General features: G+C 39.8%; 1 protein-coding gene across 7 annotated transcripts in view; it reads left to right on the forward strand.

The window, feature by feature from the left end:
* The window catches only part of synrg (synergin, gamma), a 53,795-nt gene that overhangs the window by 11,756 nt on the left and 26,691 nt on the right, over nt 1-15,348 (forward strand). For 3 of the 7 annotated variants that reach the window (XM_051861942.1, XM_051861943.1, XM_051861944.1), the window contains exons 7-15: nt 640-936; nt 1,607-1,882; nt 3,995-4,069; nt 4,150-4,346; nt 6,614-6,853; nt 6,932-7,068; nt 8,470-8,588; nt 8,882-8,944; nt 10,323-11,282. In XM_051861942.1, the coding sequence (XP_051717902.1) occupies nt 640-936; nt 1,607-1,882; nt 3,995-4,069; nt 4,150-4,346; nt 6,614-6,853; nt 6,932-7,068; nt 8,470-8,588; nt 8,882-8,944; nt 10,323-11,282 (2,364 nt within the window). Of the gene's footprint in view, nt 1-639; nt 937-1,606; nt 1,883-3,994; nt 4,070-4,149; nt 4,347-6,613; nt 6,854-6,931; nt 7,069-8,469; nt 8,589-8,881; nt 8,945-10,322; nt 11,283-15,348 lie in introns of those variants that run through there. The other 4 variants (XM_051861946.1, XM_051861949.1, XM_051861948.1 and 1 more) reach the window with 3 other exon arrangements.

Here is a 15,348-nt window from a genome sequence, read left to right on the forward strand (position 1 = left end):
AAACCACGTAATTTTTCAGTTTGTTGATCTCAGCCTACTGGCAAGTAACTTTAATCACTCACCAAAGTCAACTTTTACCCTTATTTGGTGGGCATTGAACGTTCACATCCTGTTTTACATTGATAATGTGACATATTTTCTGAGCAAAACAGGATATTAAATGAACATTCAGGCAGTAATTAATTGGATGGAGAGAAGTGCATGTTCCATGCCAGAATGCAGTCAGATAGAATGAGACTTTGCTAAAATAATTCTTAAATAGCTATTTGGCTTTTGGATAACATTATCCATCAGCATGGATGGCCTAAGTGATGTTAGCAGAAAAGGAAAGATGAGCAGTTTCTTTGGAATAACATGCACCGTTCACAGTAAAACGAGAAATGAGAGTCAAGTAAATTAATAGGATCAATTTTGATTTCATGTTGATTTTTTCATTTTAATACTACAAGTTAATTTATATTGACATTCTCATTGAAAGGTTGAGTTTTTGTATATTAAGACATCAGCACCACACCAAATGAAATTCAATACCTTCCTGTTGTTCTTTATAAAACTGTTTCTCATTTTTTCAGTCTGTTGTGTGGTCGTAACTCATGATGTGCGTTGTGTCTGTCTCACTCTCTTGTTTGGTTTTTGCAGACTCATCGCCATCTCATTCCTCTGTCACCTCTCACTCCCTTCCTCCTGCTTTCCCCGATGACGACGATGAGTTTAGTGACTTTGTGCAGGGCCCCGTTGATGCCTCCTCCTCATTCTCCTCTTCATCCCTCCCTCCATCCTCCCCTTCACTAAGAGCTGCTCACGTTAACCAGCCATTAGAGATGGGGCCTGGCCAGCATCCCCCTTCCTCCCCTCACACTGTCCCTTCATCTCTCTCTGTCTCACCTGTCATCCAACACTCTTCTGTCATCTCCAGCTCCCAATCTGCATTCCAAGGTAACGCCCCTCTTCCATCATACCATCACTTGTTAGCACACGTACCCAGAGGTCAGATGCCATAACTGTATAACTTGGTGTGCAAAAAGCATGTTTCTCCATTGTAGCCCATTCAAAGTTAGTTTGGGGTTTGCAAGTTTTTAAAAAAATGATTTAAAAATGTAAAACTTGTACACACCAAAACTGCATTTGTTAACAGATACTCTCTCCAGGTCTTTTAGACCTTTTTGCCCATAAATGCTAGCTTGCCGTGTTCTTGACGTAGAGTCAAAAGTCTGTCTAGGTTTCTGATTCAGATATGATGGTCACCATCTGTGAGATTTGCATAGTGATTCTGACTCAACCGTCACCCTCTACCTCCCTTCAGTTTTGTCAGGTTACAGATGGTGTCCCATATTATGGGAGTTATATCAGCACATGCACACTATGCTGATTGTGACAGTGCCCTGATAAGGCTCAGAGTGAAGTAATGTAATGATGTCTAATTTCAATGGCCGAATAATGCTGCTTACCTTTTTTAAAAGCTTTTGTGGCGGAAGTGCATCTATGATGCCTTAAATGCGCTAGGTTTTAGAACAGAACTTGTACATACACGTAGTCATGTTTGGTACTCATGGTTAAAATTTAAGCTACTACAGTTCAATATGGCCTCTGTTCCTAACTGATTCAGGCCCATCACTGGAGGAGAAGATGTTCTCATCATGCGATTTGACATCTGATACGAAGGCCAAGGTTAGTTTTAAGCCACACCAGGCTCTGTCTGAGCTGAGTCCCAGAGCTCAGGTCACAGCCCAGTTTCACAGCAGTACCAGAGCCCGAAACTGGGCCCAAACTCAAGATGACTTCAATTCAGCCTTCTTCACAGAGATGGCACCTGAGCCTCTCGCCGCAGCTCAGTCGGCCTCTGCGGCAGACAGACCACCCGTCCAGCCCACTAGTGTCAGCGGTGAGAAAACATCTGTGGTTTCAGTCCCGCCTCTTTTTCGAGCTTTTCAAAATTAACACAGCTTGCAGCTCGAGACTTCCTGCCCTGCCTCTGTTTGCTAATCATGAGATGTGCTTGGTTTAGAGGGGCTGATTTCTTATCTTGTTCTCGTTCTAAAAATCTTTATTGAAATCTTAATGTGATTATAACTAACAGATCTCGATGAATATCCATGTAACCAAATCCTTCATCTTACTTCAGCTGTCTATGCTAATGCAAATCCAAGGCATTAAACAGGAGAAAATGCATGGGCCTAGATGCTTTACCTTTGAAGACAGTGTGCTCTTGAGCATGAAATATGTTCAAAGACGAATGGGAAAATAGAATAAGATATAGATGATTAAATGAAAATCTGTACTGGATGAAGAAATCTTCTGAAAATATTCTTCCTGCAGTCTCAGAAGCACTTCTTTCTGTCCTGGAAATCTTACTAATGGTGCACGTGATTTAAAATGTGTGCATATGCGTGATATATGCTGGGCTTCATCTCTTAACACGGGTTGCTATATACATTTCTCTACTTCTATGTGATTTTCCCATCTGCACTATTTCTTATTTTTCCAATTTCCCTGTAATGATGATTCTGGATTATTCAGAGTTACATGTCTGTTTAATCCAGGGGTGTCCAATCTTGCTCCTGGAGGGCCATCTTTCTGCAGAGTTTAGCTTTCAACACTCTTGTTGGATGTTTCTGGCAATCCTAAAGAGTTTGATTAGCCTATTTAGGTCTTTTAAATTAGGATTGGAGCTACACTTGGTAGGAAGGTTGCCCTCCAGGATTAGGATTGGACACTCCTGGTTTAGTCTGTCAGCTGAGCCCACTGGATTTGTTCAAGGATTAGTTCACTTCAAAATGAAAATTTCCTGATAATTTACTCACCCCGTGTCATCCAAGATGTTTATGTCTTCCTTTCTTCAGTCGAAAAGAAATTATGGTTTTTGAGGAAAACATTCCAGGATTTTTCTCCATATAGTGGACTTCACCAGGGTACAATGGGTTGAAGGTCCAAATTGCAGTTTCAGTGCAGCTTCAAAGGGCTCTACACAATCCCAGCCAAGGAAAAAGGGTCTTGTCTAGCAAAACGATCGGTCATTTTCTAAAAAAAAATAAAAATTTCTGTACTTTTTAACCACAAATGCTCGTCATTACGTAAACACGTTGGAAAGATCATGCGTGACTCAGTGTCTACAAAGCGAACGTGCAAAGACTAAGCCAAATGGCCTTTACAAAAAAAGGTGTAACAACGATGTCGGATGATTTTGAAGTTGGAGGAGAAAATTACATGTTTTTTTGCCCTACCGTGGTACTTCCGCCTACATCACCTGTGACCTTTCCAATGTAAAGTACAAAAGTATATACATTTTTATTTTTTTTAGAAAATGACCGATCGTTTCGGTAGACAAGACCCTTATTCCTCGGCTGGGATCATGTAGAGCCCTTTTGAAGCTGCACTGAAACTGCAATTTGGACCTTCAACCCGTTGTACCCTGGTGAAGTCCACTATATGAAGAAAAATCCTGGAATGTTTTCCTCAAAAACCATAATTTCTTTTTGACTGAAGAAAGAAAGACATAAACATCTTGGATGACATGGGGTGAGTAAATTATCAGGAAATTTTAATTCTGAAGTGAACCTGTTGGATGCTTTGTGACGAACTAGAAGTTGTCAGTACTGATGATGCTTAGTTAGAGACTTAATGGCTGTAGCCTCATTTTTATCTGTTTGCCTAATTTACTTCCCCACAGGACAGTTTTAGCATAGTGTACACATTGGCAATGCAAATAATGAGATGAGTGTCAATGCTACAGTAGTACAAAGAAAACCTCTATTCTTCGTATGTTTTGTCAGTCTGTAAACCCACCAGCTCTAAGCTCAAGAAAACTGAGCTGACGGCAGAAGCAGTGGGAGTCTTTAGTAGTAGTCAGTAGTATATCCGTGCTGGGCTTTGCCAACAGCAGGTGTGGGGGACGTCTGACTGTGCAATAATCACGTGGGATATATGCTTGATCAATCACTCTTAGCTTAATAGTCCACAAACAGCATCTCACTGTCTCCATGTCCATCACAAACAGGCGTGGGCGTCTACCCCCAACAAGACATGCAACCCATGGTGCCAGCTTGGTTGTACAATGACTCGCTCATCCCAGGTATAAGCTCATGATATAATTGGTTTTCCAAGATAAGTTTTATTCCCCAGTATCTAATACCAAATGGTTGCTCTTCACAGAGTTGTTCAAGAAGGTCCTTGACTTCACCATGACACCAACAGGCATTGACACAGCCAAACTCTACCCAATTCTTATCTCATCGGGTCTGCCACGGGAAGCACTCGGACAGATCTGGGCCTTGGCCAACCGAACCACACCTGGCAAGCTGACGAAGGAAGAGCTGTACACCGTACTGGCCTTGATTGGAGTCGCCCAGGTAGAAACATTAGTCTCAAATTTTCAGAAATGTTAATACTCTGTTAGGTGGATTTTAAGGCCAGAGGTTTGGGGATCTGCTTATCTTCCCTTGCTACCCTTGGCTGCTACAGTCCTGTGAATAGATACTGTAGCTCTTTCAGCAACTCAAGGGACCCTTCTAGTAATAATGCATTTGTTATGCAAATTTAAAAGCTCAATGAGGAGCCACTCTTCCAGCACCTCGGTTTTGAAGAGCAATAAAAAAGGAAAAGCTCTGGAGGATGCCAGCAATGGCAGTGAAAATGGAAGTTGACTTTAATGAATATTTTAGGCAAACAAATCAGACGGCCTCTTGGCAGAGGGAAAAATAGGCATCTGGATGGAGAAGGAGGTCTATTGTCTGACAGCCCTGCTTTTTAATTTTGGCTCCCTGATGAAAGGCGTGCTATAAATTCAGCATTCCAGTATGAGGCTTATTGAAGCGCTCTTGTCTAAAAGCTCCCTAAATAATTGTTATGTGTAGGGAGAATATCAGCTTTAATTGAGTGTCTTATGTTTATAGCAGTGCCTCATACCTCAGTGTAATGACTCTGTAATCAGCGTTTATCAGTTGGCACTCAAAGATCTGTGCTACTTGTTATCATTGACGGATGATATCATGCTGCTTTAATGCTTCTTTTTATGGTTATTTGGCTAACAGGGGTAGTATGGTGTACTGCAGGACTCTTTAATTCCAGTCCTGGAGGGCCAGTGTCCTGCTGGCTTAAGTACCAATCCCAAATTAACCCACCTGTCCGTAATTTCAAGTAATTTTGAACACCTTGATTAGCTTGTTCAGGCGTGATTAGTTAGGACAACAATCTTATGATACAGATCCTAGCCTAAACTTTGAACCTCTCATTCTTTTGACAGCTTGTAGGAGTAGTTACACTGCATAAAATTTCTGACACTACCAGAACTTCATTAGGGTTTAAAAAGGACTTAATTGACTGTCTGTCCCTCTTAGGGTAGGGACACACCAAACCGATGGCAAAAAACTAGCACTGACAAAAGCCGACTGTGTTGTCGTGTCATTCAGAAAGGGAGACCGGCACTGCAGGCAGCAGATACACGAACCGTAAACAAAGCAGTGTGTGCTTACTGTTTTGAATATTATTCATGCTGATCACTTTCTATATTCCACTTGGCTCACATTAATATTAAACATTCGCCCAGGAACACTCAGGTACATGACGTAAAATTAGAACAGCCTTCTGTCTGTACCGCCTTGACTTGTTTGCTCACTGTTTTGCTATTCTTCTCACGCTTAGACTCGTTTAATAAACTGAACAGTCAATCAGAGTTTTCTCTCTTGCCCAGACGGCACCTGACTAGAGCCAACGGTGCAGAACACATTGGGAAAATTTCATTGGCCGATGCATAAAAACGGTCCGACGTTGCCCGGCGGCCGATCGCCGGCTTGGTGTCCCGGGCTTTAAGCCCAAAGTGTACTTCAGTTTTTGTGTACGCTAGGGTTTGCGTACAGTGCATGTAGCGTAATTTTTTTTTTTTTGTCAACATAGTATGTGCACACTTTACGAGTGCAGCCCAATTTTTCTAACTACATTCAGTCTATACACACGGCTCACACATGTGCATTGAATTTTTTTTTTTACACTTATCAGTTGGTCCACAATGTGGCAACACACAGTTGAAAAATAAATGAAAAAGACGCATCAACAACAAACTACTGGAGATGCAAAAACAACAGACACCCGTGTTAATGAGTGCTTGTGTGAGGGTGATTAAGAGATTTGTGCAACTCTAGATTAAATGAGTACAAAGACACATCGGTCATGACTTCTGGAGAGAAATAGCTCAGACACTGGACAAGGATGAAACTAGTGCATGTGTCAGCTGCCTACCACTACAAACTATTGTTTTTAGAATTATGATAAATTAATATAATAACAAATTAATATGATAACAAATACCGGTTTGTAATATCAAGGTGCAGAGTGGACTGTTTTTGTACAGCTAAAAATAACTGGAAGCTTGCACATAACTGGAGCCTCACACATTCAAATGGCTGCACCCGCTCTTACATTAAAATTAGGTGTATACTTTGAGCTTAATTGATTAAAGACAATTTTCCTTTATGACAAGATATATCTTTTATGTACCTGAAATTTGTCTGGGGTGACAAAATTGTGGCCAAATCATACAACATGAAACTGGTTTAAGCCGCTTTAAATTACTTACTACTAACTAAACCTCTTTGCTATATATTATGGTTGTATTCTCTAGAGTGGTATTACAGTCATGAGTTTGGACATCCTGAGTCAGTTCCCCTCTCCGCCTGTGCCCAATCTTCCCGCCATGGCTATGGCCATTAATGCTGTCCTGCCTCAGCACCAGCAGCCCATCATGACCCAGCCACCCGTGTCTATGGCCATGCCCGTCGCTGCACCACCTGTCATGGGAATGACCCCGAACCCGCCTGCACAACCAACGGCCAGCTTCATCACCAACTTCCCTCCAGTTCAGGTAAACATCAGACACTTTATTACTGATAATAAGTGTGTGCTGTTATTGCACAAGCTGATTTTTTTTTCTTTACTTCAGGCTACCAAGGCTGATGACGATGATTTCCAGGACTTCCAGGAAGCCCCCAAAGCCAGTGCTGGAGATGACTCATTCACAGATTTCCAAGGAGAGACAGGGGGAGCGTTCCCCAGCATGAAATCATCATCCCAGAGCGGGTACGATCGTTGCTTTTTATCAAGCTACTTCCTTATGAGTTGCGGCATATTGTCCCAAGCCAGTGAAAGCATGTTTTATACGTAATGCAAACTGCTTAGACAAATGCATCGTAAAACAGCATCATGTCATCTCTCATTAGTAGTTTATGATATTGTTTTTATGCTTTGTTGATTTCTCCAGACTCTTTTTGCTCATCTGGAGCATGGAATCGCTCTTTGCTTTGTAATGGCTTGTAATAACTCACCCGACGCAAACAATTAAACCCCCGCCATCTTTTCTAATGAACCCATTTCAATGGACAGCTGATAATCTCATCCCATTTTATTTCTATTCACATCTGCATGATTTTATGCTCCCAGGGAAAAGATGGCGAAAGGCAATTATGGAGAGCAGGGAATGAGAGGTTGGAAAGTGTATTCGCTGAGTGCCGCGGCCTTCACCGGTCGATCAGCCTCACTAAGCACAAAGAATCCTTTGTTTTAGAAGAATATTTTGGTGCTTGGATGTGTCAGATCGCTCACTAATTAAATCAGTGGAAATGAGAAGTGGTGAGAATAATACAGGAAGTGAGGGTGAGAGCATAGGTGCTCTTCTGTGCTGGGAATATCTCTCTGTTATGAGGGAAGTGATCCAAGACGGAGAGAAGGGGAAGGCAGAAACAGACTTTTATTTAGAAGAAAACTTGAGCTGAATTTCAAGTTGAATATTTCTACTACAGACTGAAAGTGCGTACTTTGCTGACGATGGAAAAGTAGTTTGGTGTCAGTAAATTTTACAGAAGATATTTTTTAAATAATTTAGCAGTAATTGTTTTCAACATTGATAATAAGATGGAATGTTTCTTGAGCACCAAATCAACATATTAAAATGGTTTCTGACGGATCATGTGACACTGAAGACTGGAAATGCAGTTGTTTAAAAAATCATTTTAAAAATCTTCTGACCCCAAACTTTTGAACGGTGAAATACATGCTTTTCAGTGTTGAGACATACTATCACTGAATTGTCTTGATATCAGTCAGACACTAATATCACAAACTGTTTGCATTCATGTGTAAACATTGGCATTTAGCTAAATTTATTACTTTTAAATTCACTTTCAAGGATGTTGAGAACTCATTTTTCACTTTGGCATGCTATTTCCAATTTGTTTTGATTTGGGACACACTAAATCCTTATTTTGCACACTTCATAGCAGGCATAGTATGCAAATTAGGATTGTTCCTTAGACTTCATGTGTTTAGTCTACATTTAACAACATCAAAGAACAAAAAAAAAAAAAAAAAGAATCTCAAAACTGAGTTTAATGTTTTGGCTTGTAAACTTTTTTTAAACCCTTTGTAGCTTATAAAAACACTTTGATCTGTTTGGATTGACTTTGTTTTGTCTGCTTCATACAGTGTTCCTGCCATGCTGACTCCAGTGTCAGGATCTTCATCCTCCTCCTCCTCTGATAAATATGCAGTGTTCAAACAGCTGTCAGTGGAGCAGCCTGCAGAGCCTACAGCTCCTGTCTCAGGTAAACACACACACACATCCAGCTCTATACACCTCATTAGCCCTTTGAGGAAGGCAGATCTCTCAGAATACTGCTCTCATATCGGTTTAACTTTAAAGACAGATTCTCTTGTCTAAATGCATTTGAGATAAGACTTAGAATTACTGTGTGACTCAGACGTGTTTTGCATAAATTTATCCTCCTATTTATCACCTTCTTCCAGCTCCTGCTATCATTATTATTGTCTTGCTACAAAGCACACTTTACTGCCTCTACACACTGGCATTGTTTACTGTGTTTCTCTTTTGTTCCAGATTCAGGGGACAAATACAGTGTTTTCAGAGAGCTTGAGCATCCTTCAGACAGAAAACCAGTTGGTAAGCAGATGCATGTTTGACACAGCATTGTATACAACCCAGATCTGCATTCACAATTTTATATTTATTACAATTTCACCAGCCTATAGTGTGTTTAGTTTCATGAAGGGCTCCGTACACTGATGTAGGCATGTGTGCATGTCCCTGTCTCACTAGAGCAGAATCCAGTGGGGACAGCTCTGAGAGGGCCAGTAAGTCAATGGTTGCAGTGATCTCTTCTCCAAAACTCCCATTCTGTTTTGAACTCTCTCTGCCTTTGATTCATTCTGTAGACCGCAGCTGAAATGGAATGTTTGTCATCTGCGTGTCATTCACTTTTAGTGTTTTTTCACTAAAAGGGTTTTTCAATGGCCCATATTGATAGGGCATGCTGGCTAATGACTGATATAATGCCAGTATTTATGATATAATGCAATATAGTGACTGCAAAATGAAATTACATTGTTTAACATATATTTTACACAATATAATATTTGAAAATAGCAAATGTACATTATGCATTGACAAGGCTGTCATCGAGGTGGGTGATATGACCAAAAAAACAACGGTTTAGTTTACTTAAGACACAACCGACTTAATGCGACTTGCTAAAGATTGCTAAAGATCAGAATTCTAACATAATTTTTTTGTGTATTTGACCATTCAAGTGCAATAAGCTGTGAAAGAGAACTGAATTCATAAACGCCTTGTTGCGCTTTTCTCTTTTTAAGATCAAGCGTGTCACTTACTTTTTTTTCAATCATGCATGTTTTATTGATATAACATGTTAATGACTTTAAGCTGTCCTGCACCGTGCTGATATATTTACATGCTGCGATGTACATAATATAGCAAAATCTCTATATATATATATATATATATATATATATATATCGTCATACCGCCCAGCCCTAGGCTGTCGGTAGATTTTGTAAATAATTCAAGGCAAAGATAAAACTTCTGTTAATCGGCCAAACAGGGCAATCTCAAAATGGCCAAATGTTCTTCAATTAATTGGCCTACACTTGTCACTTCACCTCAGGTGAAATGAGAATGGATTGTGGTTGCACCTGAGTGTGTTTGTTTATATGGTGGTGTTAATGTGCTGAGACTGAAATATGCTGGTATATCTGATATATTCTGTGTCAGGTTGATTTCTGTCTTCACAGTAAAAGTCTTGAGTTTCAATGTGCCACCTTTTTATTTCAATTCAGCAGTCAAACGCAGCTTGTGTTAAGCATTGCTAATCCGTTTTTCTCCTTTTAGGCCTGTGAAATGAGGCTTTGGGTGACTTGTAGGCACTCTGTTTTGTGCCATGCCAGCTCTCTGTCCTTTGTTGTTTTGGTGTGAAATGCAGTTTGCCATGCTCTTCAATTGTTTTCTTTTTGTTTTTCCGCAGGGGAGGGATTTGCTGATTTCAAGTCTGTCAGTGCCGACGATGGCTTTACAGACTTTAAAACAGCCGACACCGTCTCTCCACTAGACCCACCAGACCAGGCTAAGTTCCAGCCAACTTTTCCTCCTCCTTTCACTTCTTCACAGTCTCTGTCTCATTCCCAGCCATCCTCTCTGGCTCAACCTAGAAATCCTCTCAATATGGCAGACCTGGACCTCTTCACGACAATGGCTCCTCCCGCTCCCACTTCCACTGCCGACTCCAAACTCAATCTGTTCCCTTCAGCGCCTCCATCTCTAGTATTGCCCCCCACAGTCGTGAAACCTCCCACCGTAGGGGGTGATGACTTTGGCGATTTTGCCCTTTTTGGCTCCTCATCATCCTCTGAAGTAGCTCCTGCCATTTCTGTAGCAGGGAGAGGAGCTGGGACGGTGGTTCAGGATGACTTTGCTGACTTCATGGCATTCGGGAGCTCAAGAGATCAGAGAAGTGAGACCGACTCTGGAGACGGTGGCGGCGAGAGCCAGGCAGAGACGTCCCAGCAGCGTCAACAAATTGGCGGCGATAAGTATGACGTCTTCAAGCAGCTTTCACTAGAAGGTGGCCTGGCCTACGACGATAACAAAGAAAGTGGTGGGGGCTCCTTCTCATCACTTAAGAGTGACAATGACGACTTTGCGGATTTCCAGTCATCCAAATTCTGTACGGCGCTGGGCGCATCTGACAAAACCCTGGTGGACAAAGTGGCTGCCTTCAAGCAGGCCAAAGAGGACTCTGCCTCTGTGAAGTCCCTGGACCTCCCGTCCATCGGTGGCAGCAGCGTAGGGAAGGAGGACTCAGAGGATGCACTCTCAGTACAGCTAGACATGAAGTTATCAGACATGGGCGGAGACCTGAAGCATGTGATGTCTGATAGCTCCCTAGATCTCCCTGGTTTGTCATCGCATCAACCCCCAGCTGCAGGTGAGGAATTAGTACGCTTGCTCTGGTGAAGTCTGTCGCCACTTTCTCTCTTTCACACATGCTCAGACCACTCAGGCCTCTCAAAGGCTGAACATCCGCCCTGTCAGACGCCCAGTTGGAACACTGTATGTGTGTTCAGTGTGGCTGAGTTACAGTTACATATCAAAAACTTGCTACACATCACAACATGCCATCATTCCCATTCAAGTTATATACATTTCCAGTTTAATCATGCACAATTGTAAACCTACAGTATTTATTGTTGTTTATATTTATGTATTTATTTATCTATTTATTTATTTAATTTAGCTTATGTATTATTAATTTTTACCAGTCAAAACTTGTGCTTGTGAATTTGAATCTCATAAGATTAGTATTATCGCTAACGGCACAATAACTGGTATTATCAACTCCTAGTGTTATCAGGTGATCAGGCAGTTACGAAAGCACATTTATATACAGTATTTAATTCGAATAGCTCGTGACTTGGTTTTCTCTCCCATCGTCCGTCTGTTCATGTTGTCATTGCCGCCATCTCTCATTAGTTACCCTGTTTCCCTTGCTTTGATTATGTCATTGTATCCGAATCACAAACCAAAGCAGCATGTAATCATGAAGAATGCACAAACGCTGTACCTGATTGATTAATCAAATTTTTAGGACTGATTGTCCACTTATATTGCAACAGATAAAATCTGATCCATTTGTTCAGTTGCCATAGTAGTATCTACATCAGTTGCCATAGTAATATCTATATCAGTTGCTGTAGTAATGACTTACTGTAACTCATCACAATGCCAAGAGAATGAGAATAGCTGAAACAGTAATGTGGGGAAAAAAAAAAGGAATTTGGAATTTTGGACAGGAAATTTGAAATTTTGCTTCACAAGTCCATTTTTGACATCTGGACATACTGAACTCAGTGAGATGCCACACAGAGGCATTATGATAATGTATAAAACATGAATTTAAAGGCATTAGTGTATTTTATACATTTGTGAATACAGTATGCTGTGTCTGAAATCATACTGTTTACTATATAGCAAATGCCACATACTGTAGTTTGCAATGTGGGGAAATAAGTTTAAAAGTGGGGAAAAAAAAAAAAAAAAAATTTTTTATATATATATATATATATATATATATATAAGTGATTTCGGATTCAGACACAGGCATTATTGCACATTGTGTTTGACACTGTACTTTTCCCAAATTCCTAAAAAGAAAATGTAAATCTGATCCAACTGTTAATTTCCAAAAATGTGATAATCAGATTTTATGTAATGTTAGATTTGTAAATATCTGATTTCATGCGTTTCAGACAACAATTAAACTGATTGGAGTCAGATATAACAAAAAATGGGTTTTTGGTGCAAAGCCAAACTTTATAATGTTCACATATGACTTTATAATGTTCACATTCAAGTCTTTGATTTAGATGATTACAAAAAAGACAAGATTCTTGCACAAGATGGCAATATTCATTTAAATTCTGCAAACACGAGATGTCTGGCTTAACATTCGTTCAGATTTTTGACTCCAAGCCGTTTTGTGCTCATTAGAATTACAAATGGAATATATAAACAGCCAGATTAATATGCTAATGATGCTGAAGTGATGGTCTTAGCATGATAAAAAATGAACTTGACATTTCTCTCCTTAATCTGATCCACGATTCCACCTTCATGTCAAACCATATCACAGCCTCTCTTGGTGTAAAGAACAGGTGTTATAGTTAATATCATTCTGGACACATTTGTTTTGCATGTAACCGTTCATCCGTACATGTGATGGTTATCCGTGTTTGCATGTGCATGGAGAAACCTCGATGCCGTGCCTCAGTGCATACATGAGCAAAGAAATACAAAGCACTACCTTATTTAACCCGAGTCATATCACACAAGCATGAACTGGCTGCTCTGCACTTGAGCTGCATACTACGGGCATCTGATACTAGTCCATGCTAAGAAATCGGAGAGCAAATTAGGGTGCCAAGTTAGTGAGATTTTCTCTTAGAGGCCTCGGTGGCTGGCAGGAGTTCTTGATGGGCCTGTTTGTAATTGGCTGTCTTTTCCTAATGTCAGTCAGCTTTTATTTACACTCATTCTCTGCTTCTCATGTTGTCTTGTCTGCATGAAAAGCATCCCGCAAGTGTGTGTGCTTGTGTTCACTTGATCATTCATCTTCATCATGTATCAGGGTGAGAACACAGTCACAGTATTTCATTCAGTCAGCGTCAGCCGTCATATCAGCCCTCGTGTGCACACTGGTTGGAGTTGAGGAAGCACAGTAGGAAGAGTTCCCATACACTCATGTGGTCTCACCAGAGCCAACAACCAAACCTGAAAATAATATACGCCACGACTGATTGCTGCTACATCTTGTCAGAATTTCTATAATTCTATAAGTTTCTTGCTAGTAATTAAGCATTTATTTTACTAGTAAAAACCATTTACAGTTACTCTGGTACCTTCTTATGAAAGCATCTAAAATGACTGCCTATTCAATAGTTGAAGGTGGTCATGTTTTCGTCTCATAATTACGCTAATTCCAACATGACGTGAATGCAGCAATAGACTTTAGCCAGAGTAGATGCCATATTTAGTTTGACTTGATCAAAACAAGGCCTTGAGGGCTGGAAGTAGTTTGTTCAATATGTTGTATTCTCTAAAGGTCTAAGGTCACGTTTATTTTTAGAGATGCTACATGTATTTTTAGAGATGATGTATTGGTACTATATCAGCTATTGGCCGATATTACACATTTTCAATTTATCGGTTTCAGTTGACATTAGATATTTAATTCTAATTTTTCCCATTTTACAGGTAGTTACCTTTGCCGTCATGTGATGCTCACACGTTTAAAAAATTTTTTTGAAATTGTACATAAAAAAAAGGTTATTGGAGAACATTTTACAAGAAAATACTATTTCAGTGTTAAAAATTTCACCTATTCAGTGTTTTACTTGGATTTCTTTGTAATTATTTGTGAAATTTACTAGCAATTTCTGAGTGAATTGTTTCTACAATTTTTTTTTTTTTCAGTTCACTTAAAGTTAATATTTAAACACTAATAATTTAATATCACTGTTAAATGTAATCTTTAGCAAATCTCACAATGAAAATCCATTTTTTATACTGTAATTTTGTGATGCTTAAATTCACTTCACAATATTTAAAACAACTGATTGTAGTGTTTTCAGTTTATTTAGGCAAAATAATATAGAATTTTGATATCGGCTATTTATCGTTTTTGGCTATAAACATAAATAAATAATTATGAAATGCCAGTATCGACCAGAATTTTAGTACTGGTGCATCACTATTTTCACAACCCATGTTTTCAAGAAATTTTGGTCCTCTCAATTTTCAGTCTCTTGTCCGCTGAATGTTCAGCAACCAGATATAAGAATATAACATATTAAATGAAGTGTACTTCCGTCTCTCGCAGTCGCATTTTCGTTTATGTCATGCTAAACGACTTCGACTGAGGTCTATAGGGATCCTATCATTACCTAAACCTTGTCGATCACTGTTGATTTTAGTTACAATCTTATACAAATGCTTCTAGCACAGTTACTGGACACCTCTAGAGCCCAAGCATAAATATTGTAGCAGGTTGAGAGTGTTGGGTTTCCTAACACTTGCCCTTCGCCCCTGGATGTGTAGCTAACCACCCTAGAGTATCTCTTTTCCAGGCCAGAGCTGCTTCTCGTGGTCCTTCCATGAGAAGGTGACTTTACTTCAGGTTTGTTGCGGTACGTGAGAGTCTGCGTCTGCTCTCATAGACCACACTGAAGGTGGAACTCTTTCTAACTTTGCTTTTCTATGCTCCAGTATGTGCCAGCCTTCAATTTGTGAAATTGACAAGTATATACATGCAGTAACGATTAGTAGGATTAGTCCATTTTTCTGGCATACTAACAAAATAGGTTGTTTTTATCAAGAATGGAAATATATACATGCAAATTTAATAGTGTATTTTTATTACAGGAAAATAAGCTCTTATTTATTTTGAATATAGATAGACTTGATTAATACTCCTGATTGTGTTGCATTTTTGCCAG

The sequence above is a fragment of the Ctenopharyngodon idella genome, chromosome 15, assembly GCF_019924925.1.
Source record: "Ctenopharyngodon idella isolate HZGC_01 chromosome 15, HZGC01, whole genome shotgun sequence".
Classification (NCBI taxonomy): domain Eukaryota; kingdom Metazoa; phylum Chordata; class Actinopteri; order Cypriniformes; family Xenocyprididae; genus Ctenopharyngodon; species Ctenopharyngodon idella.